Source organism: Pipra filicauda, unplaced genomic scaffold, assembly GCF_003945595.2.
Source record: "Pipra filicauda isolate LSUMZ 115617 unplaced genomic scaffold, ASM394559v2 scaffold160_size1671714_pilon, whole genome shotgun sequence".
Lineage (NCBI taxonomy): Eukaryota > Metazoa > Chordata > Aves > Passeriformes > Pipridae > Pipra > Pipra filicauda.
In genome coordinates this window covers 705,266-727,575 of record NW_024104107.1, presented here as the reverse complement: position 1 = coordinate 727,575, position 22,310 = coordinate 705,266, and the positions used below count along the sequence as shown (strand labels likewise).

Sequence of the window (22,310 nt, the reverse complement as noted above, 5' to 3'; positions counted from 1 at the left end):
GATATTTCGTATGGAAACACATGCCTATATTTAGGCAATTGAATTACCCCATAAGTGTCACTGATCCATTTCTTCCTTCCACGAACTAACCTTTTGTTTCCTCCTTAAAAAATTCAGCAAGGATGGCAAAGAAATCTGCAGTCATTGCATCCATCTGCAGTCTTAAAAAACTAATTTAAATATCTCATACCATCCCATTTGAGACTCCAAGCCAAAACCAAAATCAACAATCATTTTCATCTGACAGAAGGCAGTAGAGCTACTTAGAGAATTGTTTCCATGTTCTCCCAGTCCTGACTGCTTGTCCAGCCCCTGCAGCATCCTACTCCTTCCCCCATGCCAGCAAACAGTTTCATGGAACTGTATTGTGAACCAGATTAGAAAACTTAATCTGGGTTAAACCTACCAAAAAACTCCCACAAAATCTCAAGGATTAAAAAATCCACTCCAGCTGAGAGGCTCACTCAACTCCACTGCACAGCTGCATGAACTCTTATGGCACCACCAGAGAGGGGCTGACACTGGCAGGCAAATAAATGGTTAGAGGACTATTGGAAGAGCTCATTATGGTGGAACTGCAGCACTGGAGCATCAGTTAATTAAACAGATTCACGTGCTGTAAAAATTAAGAGATCCAGCTCCTCTGCTCACTGGCTGCTGCAGGTGAACTTCTCCCCAGCTGGCCCAGCGCCTGATCCAATGAATGCACAGTTGCATGGAGGAGTTCATTTAACTGGCCAAAAGTTTTTTTCTGCTTTTTTTGGTAACAGAAACTTATTTTTTGATAAAACCAATCGATTCACCCTGCAGCAATGCAATTTCTTAAATCCAGCCCAGGTAGGGTTGAGAAGGATGGAGAACAGAACTGCCTTTCTGAGTCATTTAGATGCCTGATTGCCTTGACAACAATGTCCAGTAAAGCTCTTGGAGTAATAAACATGCATAATAAACACATAAGAACATAGGTCATTAAAGACTACGTTTGTTACTTGACCATTGTGACAGAGGTTCTATGAAAGGGACACTTTGTGTCCATAAAATTAACCCTTTCCTCATGAAAACTAAGACATATTATCTTCTCCAGAAATAGCTTAATTTTGAACGAAAGCAAATAAATCTACAGTATTTATGACTGTGGCACAAAACAAGCAAAGATCAGACTCTGGGTGAAATTTAAGCTTACATTTTGCAGTTTTCTTTAACAACTAGACTCGTAAAGTTCTTCAGCTGTAATACATGTACTAACAGACATTCACTTCCACTGTCATGCCTGGAAAATAAATTTCCTGTGTTAGTCACCAATCATCAATATTTTGCTTAAGAAATAGAGATGACTAGAAAGATTTAAAGAATATAAAAGCACATTTTGTTGTTAAACGAATTTCTTAGACAAATCAGTTTCAATTAAAAGCAATTATAGATACCACATTCTGGTAACAGAATAGTATTAATAACATTAGCTCCAGTAACACAGTTAATAGAACTAAGAGAATTAAACATTATTCAGTTTCAAAAGAATAAGTTGCCTTACACTATGCCTCTTGATAACAAACGGTTTTTATAAACTACATTCCTTAAACAGTTAGACCACATGCTTATATGTGTGTGCATGTGCACACATGCGTAAAAACATATCGGTTACATTAGACAAATCGGTCTGCATTATTTTCATGGGTTATTGAAAATAAATTTTAAAATTCTACTCTTTCACATCTACATGAATTTTGAAATGGCACTAACAGTTTTGAGATTTACAAAACTCCCAAGCTTAGGAATTAATTTTCCAAGAGGTAGAGACAACTCTGGAGGGCTCCCTAAGATATGACATCCTGCCTTGCACAGCAATAATTTACCCTTTCGTACGTTATTCCCACCAGCAACAACAGCGTGCCATATTTGGGAACTGTGTTCCAATTTGTGTCTCTTTACCTGTGACTTTTCTAAGGTAATCCTCCTTTATCTGGCATAAAAAGATCTCGCTTACAGAGACATATCCCTATACCCATACTGATACTAATGGCTGAGACAATGAAAATAAATGCTACTGAAAGAAGTAGTGAAGGCCCTTTCAGCAGTCAGCATTGAAAGGATGAACTGAATGAACTGCGGTTAAGGCATATCCCCAGCACAAAGTGGCATGTGACTAACTAATCTGTACACACACTAAACTTCAGCTGTCAGTTCAGAAACTTCTTAAAAATACCCACTGAAGTTCAGTTCATTAAAAATTTAACAAACCCAAGAAAGGTAGTTAGCAATTCCTGCAGAGTTGACAGCGAGAAAGAGGAGTAACTACTCACAGAAATCCAACATGTATTTGTGGTTCTTCATTACTGGCAGCATCACCATAAACAGGCTCTTCCAGATCTTCATTCCTGTGGGAACAGAGAGTACTGTAAACTACATAGTGACCTAAGCTGTTAAAACATAACGAAACTAACATTTATTTTGTGATTTGTGGATACAAGCAACTGTTTGGTAATATAGGAAGGACTGGTAATGTAGAAGGAACTGAGACATCTATTTAAAAACACAAAGCAGCAGTAATTTACAGTTGTAAAAACTGAAGTTTTAGAATTACTTTTTCAAGACATTTATGTTATTTTAATATCTATTCTGTCTTCCATTTCTCTTTAGCATCCTCCAAACCTTATCTTCTTCCCAGTTACTGTTTAGTGTGTTAAAACAATTGTATTAAGTAACATGCCTTTATGCATCCTTCAATCACTTGGTCAACCTACACATTTTTAGATTTTTAGTAGTTTGTATATTTCTTCCTCTCGGTTATACTTTTATCACATGCTACTCAGAATTTTAAGTCACACTCTGTATAAGTTTATTTTGTTATAGATGGTTGAAATAAAATTACTGATTTACAACTAATAACCTGAGAAAACTGTTTTTCAAGGGAGAATGATACGGTGTTAAAATGTTGTGAAGATGACCATGGGACTGCATGTAAAAAGCTTCTCTCCTTTAAAACTTGCAATCTAGTATTTCTATGTTACAAAGAACTAGGAATGTTGAAAGCCTATTCAGAAATTCACAACTAACTCTTTTGGACCATGTGGTAGAAAAGGAATATTTCCAGCTTACTATGCATTTATACACCTGACCTTTTGCTTAAAGCTTCAAACACGCCACTGTCACTAGCCAGTGAATGATCTGAGAGACATGCTGAAACTCGCCTGGCTCTCCTCTCCGATCTTCTACCACTGTCTCCTCGCAGAGTTACAGCTGTCACGGAGAAAAAAGTGAAAACAACATCAGCTCAAGGCAATTTCTTAAAATCAAACAAGAAACATCTATTGTATCAAAACTAGCAACAAAAAAGCACAAACAGTTCACTGATTTTTTCATCTGACTTTAAATTAAAAATCTAGAATACAATTGACCGGAGATTTTCTGTGGGAGAATTAAGGAAGGAAGTTTGTGGGCAATTGCTCTCTGACAAGACTAAGTATAAACCAATTGCATTGTTACTAAATGTTTTTCTCATAGAATAATCCCTTCATAAAGGAAGACTTACATTAATTCAACATACGTACACATGATATCCTAAACTTTTCAGATTTACCTACTGAATATACAATAGGTTGAAAACAAACACAGAGACTAATTCTTTTAAAAAGTTATCTGATAAAACAATGTGAGGTTTTGTTCTCATTTGTTTCCTAATACAAAATCTCAAAGCATACTGTTTATAACATCACATAATAGCAGCTTTATTTACAGTCCGAGAGGCATTATCAAAAAGAACCAGTGCTTTCCAACTCACTCAGACCACTGTTTTTTCAAATTCTTGGTGAATAACTTTGACTGGGGGAAGGAGGAAGCAATATTCAAACCCCTCTTCCACCCTTCCCTGAATCACCAGCAACACCATAAATAGCAACATTTTCTCATCGTAAATGTACCAACAAAAATTATGTTATACATCAGGTTTTGCACAGGCAAGTAGGTATAGCAGCTACCAGTCCTTTAAAGTACATGCACAAGCAGACATGATCAAGAACTGGATAGGAAAGGTTTCAACACTTCAATGATAGCTCCTAACTTAAGGTTGTTTTCTTCTGAGTACTGCGAGAACCATTAAACAGACTTGTGAAGTGCAGTTTCTTCACTGTGCAGTGAAGAACTGTTACCCTCTTCTACTTAAAGTTCAGTGAACTATCCTCAAAGCGGGAAAGCAATGGAAAAGAGATGCCACTTCAAAAGTGGGGAAAGCATTTTATTTGCTTCTGCTCATGCTTAAGAAACTTAAGACAGCATGGAAGCATTCACAGTTCCAGCAGAGTGACAGCAGCACAGAGCATATTGCGTGGGAGACAAGCACCAGCTGACATTCACAGCTTACTGCCCCCAACTAAGGATGAAGCATGTCTTACTGAAAGTAACAACTTCCTGAATACCTCTGTTACGCATTATCTTAAGGCATCAAAATCTATTTCTGATACCTACCAGTAAGTTTCCTCCAGCTGAACACCAACCCACGACCTGAGCTCTGCCTGCAGAACCCAGCTGAGGTGTGGTGAGCCACCCTCCTGCTTGGTACCCATCTCACCTCCCACCCGAGCACCACCAGGACAGGACATCAGGCTCGGGAGCTCAACAGAAGTCTTACAGATTAACAACCATGCCACTGTTATCAACAGAAGGCTCTGGCTGAGGTCACTGTGGGACTGGCAGACAGGGTGCACCCAAGCTCAGCAGTTCTATGCTAGCCCAAGGTACATTTCTGTTATCAGGCCACTAACAGCATGAAATACCCAAAGGTGTTACAAAAATCAGAGTCTTTTTTGGAGCTAAAATTCCTGTATATCAGCAGAGCAAGTTCTCTGTCCTTTGGATTCATAAATAGTCCTATGGACCTCTCCACATTCAATGAAGGACTTAGTCATCATCAGTTATGCAAGAAACTTATCTGCTGGCTAGGAGTAGCCCACTCTGCACTTGTCTCTGTGCCTGGAGAAAGACCCACCATTCCACCCCATCTCTAGGTACAGCATCCTACCCTTATTGTACTTCATACATTGTGCAGTGCTGCTCATGGCATCCTCACCACAAATGAGAGCCAAGTTCAAGCGACCACACAGAAAGCAAGGAAACTGTATTTGAACCACACTCTCCTCTATATCACTTGTACTAAAGTTATGAGTTTGTGGGTTGTTTTGGTTGTTTGTGTTTTTCTGGGAGGGTTTTTTGGTTGGTTGGTTAGTTTGGTTGGTTTTTTCTTCTTTTTTTTGGTTAAAAAACTTTTGATTTGGTGAGCCTACCTCAGTTCTGTCACTGGTACTTATGCAGAATCAAAACCAGCACTCTGTAGAGACATCTACAGAAAAACATATCAAAGTTTCCCAATAATTTTATGTCACTAGAAAGAAGCTGAACAAAAGTGCATAACTTTTTCATGAAAGTGCTTTTATAATTTCTGTACTAATATCAACAAGTTACAGTAGGATGACTTCTTTTTGTAAATAAACCCTTGTCTCACCCCCTATGTGAACACTTTGTATAGAGGTACTGGACAAAGGACCTTGTGGACTCTCTCCTTTGGAAGTTCATGTTCCCAATTTGTCTGGAAGAAAAAGTTGGTTTCAAGCACCAATACAATGAAATGAAAAACTGACATGTTACAACAATGTTGTAACTTGATTATGATTTGCTCACTGCCTGCAGGTCATGGAAGCATTCAATAATCTCTGGATAATCCCAGCAAATTTGGGAGAGATGCACCAAATATGCCCTTGACTAGAGGGGGGAAAATCAGCAGGAAAAATTGGTCAAGATGAAAGAGACATCAGATTTTGGTTTAAACAGAAAAAGTTTAGCACAGGTTACAGACCTTGCAATGCTGAATTGTTAAAAATTAAGTTTCTAAGACAGATAATCACCTTTAATTTTCTTATTTAAATAACAAAATCAGTGAAGAATGTATATGATTTTCCAGACCTACTGGGTGCCAAAGCTTGATAAATATAAGACAGCCCTGAATAAAAGAATATTCTCAATGTGATTAGTTGAAAAAGCAAACTCTGGGTGCCCAAACTTTAATTAGCTATTAGCTAAAAAATATATAAATAAATCTAAAGCATGTTTCACAAGCATAGGAGACTACAAATACTGCATGTCAGTAAAACATCTCCTAAAAACTAATCAGATACAAACTGACCTTACCTACCAAGACGCTGTCAGGCATTACTATGATACAATAAAGCTGAACATCAGAGACCACTTCTCCCAGGAATTTAACTACAGCTGTGAATGTATTTAGTTGACATCGCAAAAAAATTAAGTATGCCAGAATGATTAAACAGATACAGCACAATATCAAACAAAACCAAATGTAGCAAAATCTCCTGTTTCTTCTCATGCAACTCAAAAAAAAAAACCAAACAACCAACAACAACTAAAAAATAACCAACCACTAACCAAAACAAAACAACCAGCACTTCACACAGAAAAACACACTGGGAATTACAGGCAAAAACAGCACAATAAGAAATTTCAGGTTCACTTACAGTGAATTTTTCTGTTTTGCCGCATGAGAAACAAGACAAAATGAAAAGCATACAGTGATAAATCACCTTTTAGACCTATGACGATACTTTGCAAACAAGAGATTATTTAGGCATTAAAAGAAATTAGCACATGAAAGATTATTTTAGTATAGATTAGAGATAGTGAAGATATGAAACCCCACTATTTTATTAACACGTTTCCTCCCACTCCCAGCTTTATAAATATGATGGATTTAACTTTTCAAGCATATTCCCTCCACTCACATATGAAAGCATATTTCACAATGTGTCCCTGTGACAGATGCAGAACAATAAAACAGCGGATCAGCAACTAAACATCAAAACTGCAGTTCCTGAAAAACCCCTTGAACTTGCTCAAGTGCTGTGTCAGTGCAAAGTACATGCAGTACATTCAGTGTTAATCCTTCCAGCCCCGAAAACCAGTGAAGGAAGAGGCAAAAGATTTGTTGGAACGAAGACTTACTGGTTTTACAGCGTCGCTTTATGCTACCAGACCACTGGGTGGCAGCAGTAGGGCACACTGCCTAGGACCTCATTGAAACCCAAAACCCCCCCAACATCTGGGGGTTCCCAAACTGTAATGTAAGAACTGGATGCTCCATGAAATTCTTCCAATAAAAGAGTACAAAACCAAAATAATTTCAAAACTTTCAACTGCTACTTGCAAACAACTGTGTTACAATTGCAAACCACCAGCTATGGAGTGTGAAGCAAAAAGTAGTCAAAAATCAGAAAGGTTAAACAAAGTTTTCTAAATCAATCATTTTCAAATGCAAATACTAAAAAAAAAAAAAATTGTCTCAAAAAAAGGCAGCCTGGCTACTTTTGAACCATACATTCTTCCTCAAAAAGCAGCACAAAATAGCCTGTTGTACATAGAGAAAAGTGAAAAGTTGTAACCCCAGACTAGGAGTTGGACACCACAGCACTGACAGCAGGTAGCACAGAGGTTTTCAGAGAAATGTGAAATGTGTAGAAACATAATAGAGAAAGAAGAAAGGGAAAATCAAAGCAGGAACTTGACCCTCATCCTATATTGCTCCCTAGGCCCTCACACCAGGCTTCACTTCTAGGAAACACGTACGAGCTATAAACGAACTACTTGGATATTTTCACTTACCACAATGGATGAAGACATGCTGTGGTCTGATTTGAGGTTTAAAGAAAGCCTCAGGAAGCCTCTTCATGGCACTACTTTAAGCACAAGTTTACATGTTGGTCTCTGGAATTCTATTTATTTTGGTCTGAAAGCTACAATATGGGCACTAGAAATGTTTACAACTAGTAGAAGTAAATTCTGCAGCAGTATCTTCTGGCAATGCTAGCTGCACCAAGGAAAGTAGGTAAGTCTAGACTCAAACACTGAACAATAGAGGCTTTTTAGCACAGTAGCAATGTTTTCTTTATAAAAATAAAAACCTGAAAGTTTTTCTGTAGATACTGCCAATGTTCCTTCAAATTATCACTTGACAAAATAAGATTTTGGCAGGATAAGATGATACATTCTCTGGTTATATTTCATATTATTCCTGTTGTCCTAAGTCCCAAATACAACATTTTACACTACTGCTAACACAGAATTCTGGAGATAGAAATGGGATGGGAATCAAACCTTTAATATTAAAAAGCATTTCTCTACTGGTTTGATTTTATTAGAAAAACAAGGAAGCCAACACAAAAATGTTATCATGAAGGAATACTCTCTTTCATATTAACAGCAGTTCTTAATTTGATTGGTTAAAACAGGAAAATAAATTTGTCATGTGCTTGTATGCTCAGGTTTTTAATTTTGTTTCATTTTTTAGAATGTTTTCTGTTTCCTCTTTTGATCTCTCTAATTTATGTTTCTCAACTGCAGTGCCTCAGAAGCTTCTGCCAATGCAAGCTAAAGCAAGTCCATGAACTTCACAGTCAAGAAGGAAACGAAAACTCCACAGTATGTGTGTTGTGGTAACTGCACACATCACTCCTCTGCCATCACAGAGCACAAGTACTTAGAGACAACCAGCCAAGCCAATACTTCTCACGCAGCCCCTACAAAAGATGCTGGTTTGCTGATGAAGCACTCTACTCATGAGTGCATCATGCACTCCTGACAGCCATGCCACTGTAGGTTCTGCTCCTCTCACAGAACTTGGACAAGAGAACCTTGTCTGGGGTGTGTACAAATTCAGCATGGAGTCAGCCGGCCAGCAAGCACTGTCAGCAGAATCACCATGTTTTGTGTTTGGGGGTTTTTTAGGGGGTGTTTTTTGATTCTTTCCTATCTCCCCTGTGTTTGTGTTGCTTTACATTATCAGAATAATGGCAACATGGGCACAACTAGGGGCCTCAGAAGTAAGTAACCCATGCTTTTTCTTACTAATACCTCACTAATTCTTACCAATTCCTTGATATGCTACACTCCAGAGAAAGTCTATATTCCATTCCCTTTCTTCCACCCAATGCACCACTGTTTTGAGATCTATTCACAGGCATTTCTCTACTCTTTCCGTTCTTTGCTCTAAACCTAAAGTTTGGGCTTGGGGGTTTTTTTCCTGTTTTTTGGTCAGGCTTTTTTAACAGTTAACGGCTACTATGTAATTTTTAACTGATGGTAGTAAAATAAGCAGTATTTTGGTCTATAGTAGTATTTAGTAATATTAGTAAAACTGAGGGACAATCTCTACTGTGCTGGTATGCTTAGGTCTGTGTGACATTTTCTATGATAATGTGATAAAATACTAATGTCCATAAACTCACCTCCACCAGTTTGGACAGCAGTCAGGTGTGGTCCCATTTCTCGTAGCCCTTCACTGTCCAGAGGGTAAGTGGACGTCTGAGAAGAGCTCGTTCCTTGTGCATCATCGTCACCCAATGCTGTGGTCTGAGCCCTGAGCATTTCCAGGGCTCCTATGCCTGCCATCTCCTCAAAACCTTCTGACATCTGAGCCAAGGGAGAGTCTCGAGACGCAGAGAGAAATGGGGTGTCCAGAGGTGAGCTTGGAGGGGACAATGATGACAAGGAGGACCGTGATGACAGGGATGCCAGGGACTGCGGGGTGTCCAGAGACCTCCGCTGCTTATTGAAATTCGAGTGTCCAATGGGATCGACATATGGCACATCCTTTGTGAGGGATTCAAAGGGAATTATGTCAAAGCGCAAGTGTTGCCCGTAGTCTGTAACGCTGTCTGATTTGTCGTACTGTGGAAGGCCATAGATGTCCGTAAAGCTGACTGAGCTGAGGGAGCCTCTGCTGGAGGCCAAGGATCCTCGACTGGAGGCCAGGGATCCCCTGCTGCTGCCAGAGGACATTGTGAGGGTGCTAGCTGACAGACTACGGTAGGCAAAAAAAGAGAAAACAAAAAAGGCCCTTTCAAATATAATCAGAAACACCAATGCAGACATGAAAACATCAATCCAGATCACACAAGCAATTTTACATGTATTCAGTATGGTGACAGAGAGATGATTTGGCACTTTAATGTCTAGGCTTGTGTCTCCTGCCCTGGTCTCAAGTACAATCAAGACTGAAACAGCACATGTGACAACCAAATCAAGGCCAAGTGCCTGAAGACAAACGGTCCAACAGGACGAGCCTACTCTTTCCTCCAACATGTAAGCAGCTGTAATTTGGCAGAAAAGAGGCCAGAGCAGGCTTTGGATCAGCAGGCTCAATGTAAAGCCAGGAAGGATACATTACCATGATCCAGTTTAAATTTACATTAATGATTGGTCATAAACAATCCACAGAGAAGAAGTGCAAAGGGATTTGCAAAGTCAAACTGCTGTGTAAGCTTCACTCTTACAGGTTTTTCCAGTGCAAAATAAAAAAAGAGTTTAGGCTGAATCCTATTCCAGTTCCTCTTACCACTCACAGTTAAGGGAGAGAAAAATATAAGTGACAAAGAGAGATGAAGTGAGACACAGCAGGAACTGAGCTTTTGATGTTGGTGTGGCGTTGAGCTGAGGAATCCCCAAGAGTTGCATCTAAGAGGCAGCTGTGAGTGTGAATATGCAAAACATTCTGGGCTTCTGTGTGGGTCTTAGCACATTCTCATATTTAAATGGCAAAATTTTGTCATCTCACCAGGGATCAAAAACCCCTCCTTTAGAGAAGGTATCAGAATATTAAAAACTCACAGAACTTAAAAGAATGTTATGTTCTTATTAGTAAAACTGTAACAGTATTACAACAGGTTGTAAGGACTTATTTTCTGAAAAGGAGATAACATATAAAATTCCCAGATAAAATACAAAATTCACAGATGTGCTTAATAATGTAGCCCAAATAGCCATCACTAAAACTATTTATAAAACTCCATTCAAATCACCACATTCCATAGACCAAACTGTATAAACGTAGTAAAAAGTTAATTTTCTTGGCACACATACACAGGAGAATAAAAAAGTAAACTTCATACATTATTAATATTTTTCTCTGCTGCAGTTAAACTTCAAAACCTGCTGGTTTTACATAACTTACCTTTTTAACTGGGAGTGTAAATATGAAGTTAAACGTGTAGCTTCTTCTAGTTGCATAAGCAAACAATTTCTCTTTTCCTGTAACAGTATCCTATAATTAAACAGATACATATTACTATTTTCTTCATCAAAGTAGTGTTCAAGAAGTGCTAGGAGCTTTCCAATTATGGAAAAATATCGTTGCATTCCAGTTTGGAATGTAAAAAAAAACCTTAAATGAAAAATTTTAATTTATGCTACTCATATGCAGCAATGATAATTCCAGTAAGAACACAAGAACTCCAGCCAAAATCCCAGACAAGAAAAGTAATTGAGGTACAATGTAAGAATTACAGCAATTAGCAAAGTCATACAAAGTCCTAGGTAAAAACATGAGACTCTATATTTTTTTCTCTTGCATCAACCTGACTCTGCCAGTAAAATACTATGACTTTCCAGCTTCTCAGGAAAAAAAAATATTCCAAATAGCCCTATTATGCAAGCTAATTAGTATAAAATTTCAAAGATAAAAAGAAAATTTTTGGAGGTTTTTTGTTGAATGTAACCATAAAAGTCAAACTTACACTCTTATTCTAGGTGTTTTAGGTGCATTTATATATCATCATATTTAAGCAGGTGATACAGCATTTTGAATACTACGTTATGACAAAAATCTCATGCTGCAACTTTTTTGTCCGTTCTAAAAACAAGCAGCTGAATTACTCAGTACTACTCCACAACACAAACAGAATGTACTTTTAATGCTGTCAATCTCACACACCTATAAAATATCCTAAATTCTGCGTTTTGAGATTATTAGAACTCCAAATGATAGATTTTATCTATTGATTTATTCTTTTTCTGGATCAAGAATTCTATTCTTGGTGTTTTGTTTTTCCAAGCCTAGTCACTGAATTTCAAGCTAAAATCAGGGTAGTATTCTGCTTTGTGCTGTAGATTTTTGTGTCCAGGAAGCTACTGCTCCAGCCCTGCATTTAAAAGTTGGCTAGAAATTTGGATTCTGACAGACAGCCTGGATAAAGCAGATCAAACTTATCTGAGTGCCTCAGACCTTCTTCAGCTGCAAAGATGGCTGTTGAACTCAACATGTTATAGTGCAGGATTAAAAAAAAATTGGGGAAAAAAAAATCAGCAAAAAGAGGGTTCTCCTGGATAAAACAGCAGCATTAGTTTCAATAAACTTTGGATGCTTAAGATATGAAAAAAAGTATGTCTCTGTTAGCACTAGAAACATAAATCTCTCAACCTCTTTGGCCTCCAACTTCATCAGTTCCTATGCTGGCAAGGGGCTGCAGTGCTACACTCCAGCACCACCACAGCCCTCTGGGAAGGCTCCCTCCATTGCAACCGCAGGGCAGGGGCTGCACGCCCGCACGGTGCAGTGCTGACGCTTTTCTCCTGCTGTTGTGGAACCCAGACCAGGTCGACCCAGTGGCCCAAGGAAGGTTGCAGTTCAGCTACACAAACTTACATGATACAGGCACTGCATGCAGGAACCAAAAGAAAAAGACGAATGGATGCAAGAAACTTAATTGACTCAAAAGTTTGCAGGGGAAAGCAGGGATATTCACGCTATCTACTTTAAAAAACACACTTAGGAACCTACACTCCACAATGATCAATGCTGCAAGGTAGGTACCTGTGCTAAAAGGGAAGAAATGCCTCCAACTACGGCTATCAGCCAATTTTACAAAAACCAACACTACAACAATTAAAAAAAAAAAAAAACAAAACCAAAAACAAACAAAACCAAAAAAAAACCAAAAAAACCAACCAAACAAACAACAAAAAAAACACCCCTTCCCACCTCTGTCATACTGATTTTAAGTTTGTTTTCATCTGTCCATAATTCTGTGTCTTAAATACTCAGTAATAGAACAGAACTGGTAATAATTTTAAAAAGAAAATCATCTGTATTTCACGATTAGAAGAAAGTGGTAATAGAAAAGCAAAACTAGGAAGGTTTTTGGTTATTCCTCAATCTAAAACAAAAAAAACCAAATCAATTAGGGCTACTAATAGTTAAGTTTTCCTCCAATTAGTTATACAAAAAGAGAGTGTCCATCAATATTATTCTAATATCTACTCAACTTTTTGCTAGCATTTGAAACATCAAGTACCACACTGGAACGCTGGTTTCCACAGCATGAACTACATGGAAAAATAGCTTGGCCTTCTTGCCAATATAGTATGAACTACCTAACATGAGAGCCCAAAACCAACAAATAAAACTTACTGCACTGCAGTGTAAAATGAACTCCCTTTTCTGTCAGCTTAAGCTGAAAAGCCAATGTAACGATACAGCAAAAATTGCAAAATATATTACACTGACCTGTAGGCTGGCTGTGAATTTTCTATTTATTGCCTGAATTTACTGTCTGAAGTAAGCCTGTTCAAAAGAACTGAAGTTGTCAGAATCTGTATATGGAAGGCACTTTCCAATATTTTTAAAGTGTCTTAATTGTGTAAATATTAACCTTTGCACAGATCACATTAAACCTGGTTCATGTAGGTTTTCCTGAAGGGTCAAACATGAGGTTTTACCACTGTTCAAGAGAAGTAAGAACAAGTAGTTTCTTGCTTTCACTAGAAGCAGTCTACAGTAAAAAGAGGTTAAGAGGTTTTGTCCGTTTCTTTGGCTACAGGAAAAACTGGGCAATTTCAAAATAAACACAGTGTTTCCATTAATATGTTTTTGGATTGTTTATTTTACATATAACTTGATATTTAAGTTTAAGAATGACTCTGTTTACTATGTTCTCTGAATCTCTGAGTTGGGATGTGCTCTCACTGCTAAGATTGCAAATGAAAAGGAAATGTATATAAAAGGCAGCAAAAAGGTCATCATTTAACCTTCCTGTTATAAGCCAGAAACTACATATAGCAAAGGACCTTTGTTCTGTTGGTTTTGGAGATGAATACTACTCTACTGCAAATAACAGAAAAAATCTTTCACTATAGCAGAATTGTTATTCAGGTCTCTATTATCAGACAGTATCACTTTTTCCAAGCATCTTTTCATACTCTATTCTGATCTTGTCTTCCTGTTCACTCTTTATGCAAATGAAAGGAAAACTAACTAGTCAACCTCACTGCAACTCCAGAAAACTTCAAGACAGAATTAAATAGTGGCAGTCAGGAGCAGACTCTTCTGAAACCAAACTACTCTAGTAACTATTTTTTTCCCCTTAAACTTAAGGAAATTCCCTACTCTTCCTTTTGAAACTACCAATATGGATCTTACAATAGATAAGAAAATTATTTAAGTTCCCAAACCTTTCAGTGGCCCCATGAGCAGACGTTGCTCGAGCCCGTTGTATTTCATCCTCCAAGCGTCTTTTTTCATCTTCCAATCGTGCAATGTCTTCTGGGGATCGTCTCTGCTGACTGATGAGCTGCAGCTCCTGAAGAAGAGCCTCCTTCTCTTTGATGAGCTGAAGACGGTCCCTGTCCGCTTCAGCCATTCCTGGCCAAGACTCATTATCTAGCAAGGCCAGCTGCTGTTGTATATTCGAAACTCTTTAAAAGAGGATAAATACATTTCAAAATTAAGAAGAGACAAAGACAAGTAAGAAGAAAATTATCAAAAGGTGAAGCCTGTTGACTCCTGTGCCTTTTTTCTTCTAAATTTCAGAACAAGAAAATCTAGACGAGTTTGGAAGGATTATTTGTTTCTGGGTTTTGAGGTGGATTTTTGGGGGGTTTTGTTTGGTTGGTTTGAGGGGGTTTTTTGTTGTTTTGTGCATTTTTAAAACAACTGCAAGCGTTCCTAAGTCTGTAGCTGTATAAGAACTACAGTGCATTTATCTATCACATGGATGTTATCTGATTTCAGAGCTTTCTCATTTTGTAATAAATTGATATTTTACAGCTCAAGTTTGCTGCCTATAGAGCTGATGAAGTTGAACCTCCTTTCATTCCTCATTCTTCTATGATAAGATCTCAAACTGGGATTTCAAAAGTGCAGGAAAAAGTTGAAGGGGTTGAAGGTGAGATGCACAACTAGTGGTAACAGGTCCAGCCATTCATGTCTCACCTAATAGAGGACTGGCTGAAAAAATTAGGTTGTTTTAACTAACAACAAAACTTTAAGAATAAATAAGCTGTCAGTAAAACAGAAATATAGGTCTGGAAAAAAGATTTACTGGTTACAAAATACAGGTGGCTTTATACGAATCCATCATAAAATCAAGCAATTAAATAAACTAACATAATGTTTTTCCCGTAGTATTCTTTATAGTCAAAAGTAATTTCCTATAAATCAAGATGCTGAACTATTACATGAAACAACAGTTGCAAGAATACTTCCACAGTCGACATTTTAAGAAAATGTTCTTTTAAAAACAAATGTAGAACTTCTATCAATATTACAAAAAAGGGTAAAGCTAGACATTTCACAAATGTTTCTTTTGGCAGAACCGAAAGGTATATAAGCATAAGAGGGAGAACACTTATTGATAGGTATTTATGTTTGTCTTACAATGACAATTTAGACACTTCAGAATGTTACAGTTAAAATAAAAAGAAAATAAGAGAAAATCTAGCTTTCTGATTTTTGGACATTTGAAACTCGAGAACTGTACAATATTTATGCAGTTTACATCTAAGTTTCATCTTCACTTTGAAATGGTAGCATTCAAATAAAATTCAGTGCACCATAAAAGATTACCACCCTTCAGCTAACTAGCTAAATAAATAAAGGCACATTTAAGGCAGCCATAAAAGTAGGATATGGTTCACTCTTTTTGGTTAGTTTAAGTAATCTTTTTTCAAAATTACTTGGTAAGAAAGTAAAGTTAATAATAAACAAAGCAAGGTAAAAGCACATAACATGCAAACAGAAGATCCACAGTGTGCTAAAATGTGATTCACAATAAAAGGAAAGGCATAAACAAGACAAAGGTAAGGTTTCCCCCATCTGAAAATAAAAGCTCATGCAATGTTTATTTCATACTGACATGTGGAAAGTATCTGGCCATCTTATTATCTGGGGAAGGGAAATAAAGTATCAATATAAGTCATTTTGCAATGACTGCATTCATATAGGAATATGAATTTTACTGTGATCCCTCCTTAGATTTCATTTACAGTAAGTAAAGAAATTGTGTTTTATGTTATATCTTAGTCTAAAGCAGAGTATTTTATCAAGCCCTTCAATACCATTTCCTTCTCCTTGCATTAATAACCAACTTCCTGCCAATATCTACTCAAAGCACCACTGTGAATCAATACATGCAGTCTACATATTTCATGCTTCAGCTATTGTGCATGAATTCCAGATGCAGCTTCCTGAAGAACACCTCGCCCCATTGACCAAATGTCAGGACCAGGAAGAACAAGCAGAGTCAGGACGCCTCTTCTCCCCTGCCTGGGCCGCTATGCTGTTAAAGATTCAGCAAACACTCCTGAAGGCATATACAGCTTATACAGCTTGATTTTCAAGTGTTCAGTGCCAAATGAAAGGACTCAAGGTCCTTTCAGCAGAATCACAGAATTCAGGTACAATTAAGTTATCACAGCTTGGCAAGCAAGTATGAATCAGATGAGCCCTGACTATTTGAGTGACCATGTTCATAAGCTTTTACGCAGCTTGTGGACAAAAGAACGTGAGATTCACCTGGTGAAGTCTCTGGGTTGTTTTACAAGACAGCTGAAGGACTGACCCTCTCCATTTTAACACTCACAACTGTTTTGCTAGCTATTTTTACATTGCAGGGTGAGCTGGTTAAGAAGCTGACCATAGGGGCAAATGAACACGAATGAAAGCAAAAAGGAAGAGAGAAGTATGATCAGGGAAGAGGGGAAGGTGGGATCACCCCTTTCAGCACTACTGAACCAGTGAAGCCACTCATCTGTAGAGTAAAACACCACCCTCACTGAATACAAGAGGTTTTAATTTAGACTCTTGAGCTTGCTGAGAGCACATAACTCCCTTTGTGTATGACATTCCAGCCTAAAGTTTGTTTTTTCCCCTCAATTTCTGTTATGGTGATGCTTTGAAAGTAGGAAGTTGTCATACAATAACTTAATTATACTGCTATTAAAGGGGGAAAAGTACTGCTGTGGAGAAGGGTTTGTATCACTGAAGAGTTCCAAAATCTGATTAGGTGTTTACTTTGATTCCCTCGACACTTAGCATTTCAGCTAGCTCTTCTTGTTTCTAGAGTTCTTCCTTTAAACAAAGAAAAAGCAGTCACAAAACACTTCATAATGCAGGAATCTTGAAGCACCAAAAAGCCAGTTTTCTGTAGCCTGTATTTCCTGCAAGTGAACTGAAGTTTTGAGGCAATTTTGTTGCTTGCTTTCCACTGAGGACTCTCTCTGTATGGTAAGTTATTCCAAAAAGCTACTAGTGGCAAACTTTTCAGAATTTATCTCCTTGGCTAGAAAACATCCTTAAGGCTTTTATGGTCTCACTCACTCAAAACTAAGAAAAATATCTGAGGAGTCATGTTCAGTTCTGCTAAACCTTAATAAAATATCCTCTTATGCGTGTTCCACAGTTACAATCTGTCTTCTCGAACACCGGCTTTTCTTCCCAATCACAACAAATACATAAATAAGCCATTTCACTACGCTCATCTAGGCCAGATTTTATGCCCATACTACACCAGCCATTCTCACCGCTGGTATGTTACAAAACAGTGGCTGGTTTCCATTTTCAAACTTAGTGCATATATTAACCTACATTAAATATCCACTTAAATAAATCAATTACTTCACACAGATTGCAATTTAAGGAAAAAATATTTAGGATCCATTATGAAGCCTCTGTTTTTCAAACACATTTTCCTTCCTACTGAGTGTTTTTAAGATACTACTTTTTAAGAACAGTCACCGTAAAAGAATGCTTTTATCTGGCCTAATGCCAGATACTGAGGTCCCTACTGATACAGCAATTTAACATACTCCTGGGGAGAAAACAGTTAATTTTGAGCCATCAACATTCCAGGCATTTTGCCCATTCCCATCCTTGCATAACAAGTGCTGAGGAGCTAGCATTCCACACTGGAGTAGGTGGTATCAAATGACTGGTTTCCTAGGTAGGCAGACCAATTTGCTGCTTATTTCAGTATTTAAAAATTTTGAATAGAGATGAACATAACAGCTTCTGGTTAAGCAGGAGGGGTACACTGCTTTGTAACAGCACACTTGCCCTGAAAAGGCCATACAAGGTAGCTCTAACGATGCCTCGCCCAAGATAATGTAGACAGAGCATGAGGGTGGAGATCAGTACAGTCAGTAGTTTACTACACAAAATACATCATGGGGGCAGAAAAGCATTTATTTCCAAAATTTAATTAGATAGAATTTAATTAAATTTAATAACATGTCTGAATCATTACAGATCTATATAGCTCCCCCAGACAAAAGAGGCAACCCTTCTGTCACTGAAAATATCTGGGGAACCTTAAAGATTTCATTAGTGTCTAGAACCTCACTTTCAAGACTGCTATCTGAATCCAGCACTAACTAAATTATACTGCTGAGCTCAAGAGCTTGAGGATATTTATTAAATATGAGAAGTGAGTAAAAATCACTTTTTGTGAGATGAGTGATTTACAAGTACAATTAGACTATTACTCAGATTTTGAATAAGACAAGTGTCTTGGGGAGGGAAATGCCCTGAATCAATTCAAAGATACTAACTCATGCTCATAAAAAAGACAAATTATGAGTATCATACAGTTGGCACTTCCTAATCTACAAGCTCTGGTCTTTCTAGCCTAAACAAGTTCTTCAAACTTACTTTGTTTGAATTTTCCAAGGAGAAAAAAAATCAACCAAACAAACAAAAAATATCCCCCTACATTTAAATGCCTACACTTCTGGGTGACATACCAGACCACTCTAGAGCTGAGGCCTTTGTTACCTGTGGAATGGGAAGACCAGTGGGGATAAAATAATGAAAAAATTCCACAGTTATGATCTGAAGGAGAACAGTGGCTAAGATCACATAAATCAGCCCTGCTTAACTCTTTTCTTTAGGCTTATAATTGGATCCAGTTCTCTGACACTTCAGGTAACAGGGAACTTCTCCGACATACAACACCCAGAGGAGGTGGCTGTGGCACTGAAGACACATAATGAAGGGTGTAAGAACTTTGTAATTTCTGGCATCTAGTGACCCACTTCAGCATGGATTATGATTTATATCCAAAGAGGGGAAGGCTAAAGAAAGAGGAAAAAAGACATGGAAAGAACAAGAAGCTGGGGAACTCAGCCAAACGCTCACAAAATTTCTCCACTGTGTCTACTTTGGCTGTTCCTGCAAGTATGTGCCACTGTGGCTTTGGCGGACAACACGAGTACGCTCTGTAGAATATCCAGCCTTCCTGGCAGCCTGATTCATTCAATAACAACGAGCTCTTAAATTAGCTTAAAGAAACTCATGAAACCTTTAGAGTCCACTGGCATTTTGCAGATAAAACTCGGTACTGAAATTAAGGAAAATTGCAAAAGCCTACTAAAAACCAATGGAGAGGAATCAGTATTTTTCCCCAATTCACAGGTGAAGTGGTAAGATGAAAACTTTACAGACAGTTCAAAAGCATGTCTCAGCTCCTTTTATGACCCAAAGAAACTGTTTTATGTTTAAAAATTGACACTGGGAGATTAAGGTTTGGCTGGGCCATGTATTTTATGATATCGAACAGATTACTTCATGCTTAAATCAGATTTTTAAATTAGTTTAGTGGAATAAAGCATACAAATTACTGAATTTCACTAGGTATTAGGCTAGTTGCCTTGAATCCCGCCTACACAAGATGAAGTTTAACAGGAAAATACTTGACTGTGCTATTGTATAAGTACTGGAATGTTGCTACCAATATCCAACCAACACATATTTTGTCAGTACAAGTTCAAACCGCACTGACACACTTCTGATTGTGCTAGTGTTTTTAAAAGCCCAGTTGGAATTTAATTTTTGAAAAGAGACGAGTATGCAACAAACTGTACTGAACAGAAAGAAGAAACATTCTTAAAGAAAATGTAGAAATATTAAGCATAGCTGAGGAAAAGGCTTTTAGAAGGCTAAAATAAATCTCTTGACAGCCAGTGTATGCTTCTATGAAATGAAATAAAAAGTAACATCTTTGAATTCAAATTTACAGAAGACACAAACAAACTACTGCTTTTTCACCCAAATTAGGTAAGCTGGTTGAAGATGCCTGGATGTATTAGTTCATTAAAGTCAGCTACCACCAGACTGGACTATTAAAAAGTAAAATAAAAAAAAAATCACAGTTAAAGCTTTTGGTGCTTCTTATTGGAGGGATCATTTTTCATCTACCAATTAATACAATTCAAGGAAATGTGGCACTGCAGCAATGACATTTCATGATCATTTGCTAATATACTTCATGTAGTCATTATACTGAACTGCACAACTTAAGAGTTATCAAAGAAAAACAATTTGCTTTTGATTTCTCTTTCTATGAAACAGTCTATTCAGAAAAGTGCTCGAGGGGTACACTTTCCAGTGTGCAAATGCTTTCATGAGAGGTGGTCTCACTGAAATAGCAACTGAAACTAAAAACAGTATTTATCCAGGCAGCTCGGGGCTGTCTGTTCAAAAAGACCGTCCTCCCTCCCTCCTGCTTCTCTGGAGGGCCACACTGACAGATCTGAAAGAAGAAATTTCATGGAAATAAGGTACAGTTTATTTAGAAATAATGGGGGAGGGGAGAGCAGCACAGAGAAGAAGAGTACAGAGCAGAAGAAAAATGATTGAGCCTCTCTTCAGCATGATTGGGTGAGTTAAAAAGTAGAATTTACACACCTCCTCCCAGAGCCTGGACCAGAAACAGGGGAGAGGATCTCTTCCCCAGTGTGCTGGAGATGCCAGAACCCACAGCACAAAACATCTGAAATACCCATGGGAAAAATTAAATTGCAAATCATCCTTCCTTCCTTTCCAGTGGGAAACTGAAGGGGGGGGGGAACCTATGTGAATGTCTTAATTTATTCAAAGGCCAAACCACTCAGTACATGGAGAGATTTTTGAAGTAGGAATTAAAATGAAATTATCTTTTATGAGGGAAGAGAGATATTTCACAAGCGCAAGCCAACTTTTCTGCTATCACTGGGTCTCATCTCCTGAATTCCTCAAGATAGTTCATTCAGAAATCCCAACAGTGCATTTCCTTGCATAGACTCCATATACAGAGAACATATTTTTATTTTTAAAGACTTCTTACTACATATGGCATATATTCTGCTTTTATCCGGCTAGATGCACAAGAGTAACTAAAACACAACACTGTCCCTCAGTTTGCAGGGCTTTTTGCCTGCTTTCCTTTAAAGCAAAAGACATGCTTTTCTCCAACAGTGCATTTTAAAGGTCTCCCATTAAAAGTTTGTCTATTGTACTTATTTGCTATACGTTTCCACACCCCACTTGACAAGCAAGTAGTCATAAATACTGCCTTACAGTTGTGACATACTGTAGCATTTTAATTTTCTACTTTGTAGATTTTAATCCATCACAGCACATTCCGTCACCCACACTGTGCAGTAACAGTAGTTATTTCACCAGCCAAGGGAGAACGAACACAAAGATATTTAGTAGAGACAAAAGCTCTACAGAAATGCCAGCAAGCTAAGGGGAAGGAATGCATGATAAATGAAGAATGCAACCACAGAGATAACTGGTAGGGGCAATGAGCTTTGTGCAGTTCCACTCAAAAGCTGAAAGCTGATTACTTCCGTACAACACACTGTGCAGAATAAGGCTACTATTTTAAAGCAACTAATATGTTTTTGGTAAATAACAGACCACTGTCAGAGCTACTATCCCAGGACAGTGAAACTACTCTTACTGCAATTACCATTCTCTGGTTGGAAGGTTAGTTACCCAGATTTTCTACACTTAATTAAGATTAAGCCCCAGCTCACTTCTGATGTTCAGAAACACTGCATTCCATGCAGAAACAAATGTTCAGCATTTCCAGCTGAGAAATGCTTTGCTACTAAAAAAAAATTAACCCAAAAAACCCCAATACCTCTCTGCCCCCTCCAAAAAAACACCACTCCATCTTTTCCCTGCAATAACACAGAAGAAGAGAATTGTTTTGAAAAACACACCGAAAAGATATGTCAGAAAAGTGAATTAAAACATTTTAATACAATCTTCACAGCATCAATGGCTCTGTTAAACTAAACAGTGTAAAACTAAATTCTATCGTTCTTCTTTCAGCAACAAGTCCCTAAACTACCACTGGACTAGTAAGTGCTAAGTGTTAAGCCTGTGACAAAATAGGACACTGACACGTTTTTGTTTTGTTCTTTTTTCCCCAGTT

General features: G+C 37.8%; 1 protein-coding gene across 4 annotated transcripts in view; it reads right to left on the bottom strand.

Moving 5' to 3' along the window:
* WWC3 (WWC family member 3) overlaps nucleotides 1–22,310 on the bottom strand; it is a 97,323-nt gene that overhangs the window by 14,195 nt on the left and 60,818 nt on the right. For 3 of the 4 annotated variants that reach the window (XM_027735279.2, XM_027735278.2, XM_027735276.2), the window contains 6 exons: nucleotides 14,284–14,526; nucleotides 11,009–11,098; nucleotides 9,285–9,859; nucleotides 3,117–3,237; nucleotides 2,301–2,375; nucleotides 1,184–1,270 (listed from right to left, as the gene is read on the bottom strand). In XM_027735279.2, coding sequence (XP_027591080.1) covers nucleotides 1,184–1,270; nucleotides 2,301–2,375; nucleotides 3,117–3,237; nucleotides 9,285–9,859; nucleotides 11,009–11,098; nucleotides 14,284–14,526 — 1,191 coding nt within the window. The remainder of the gene's footprint in view (nucleotides 1–1,183; nucleotides 1,271–2,300; nucleotides 2,376–3,116; nucleotides 3,238–9,284; nucleotides 9,860–11,008; nucleotides 11,099–14,283; nucleotides 14,527–22,310) is intronic. The other variant, XM_027735277.2, reaches the window with a different exon arrangement.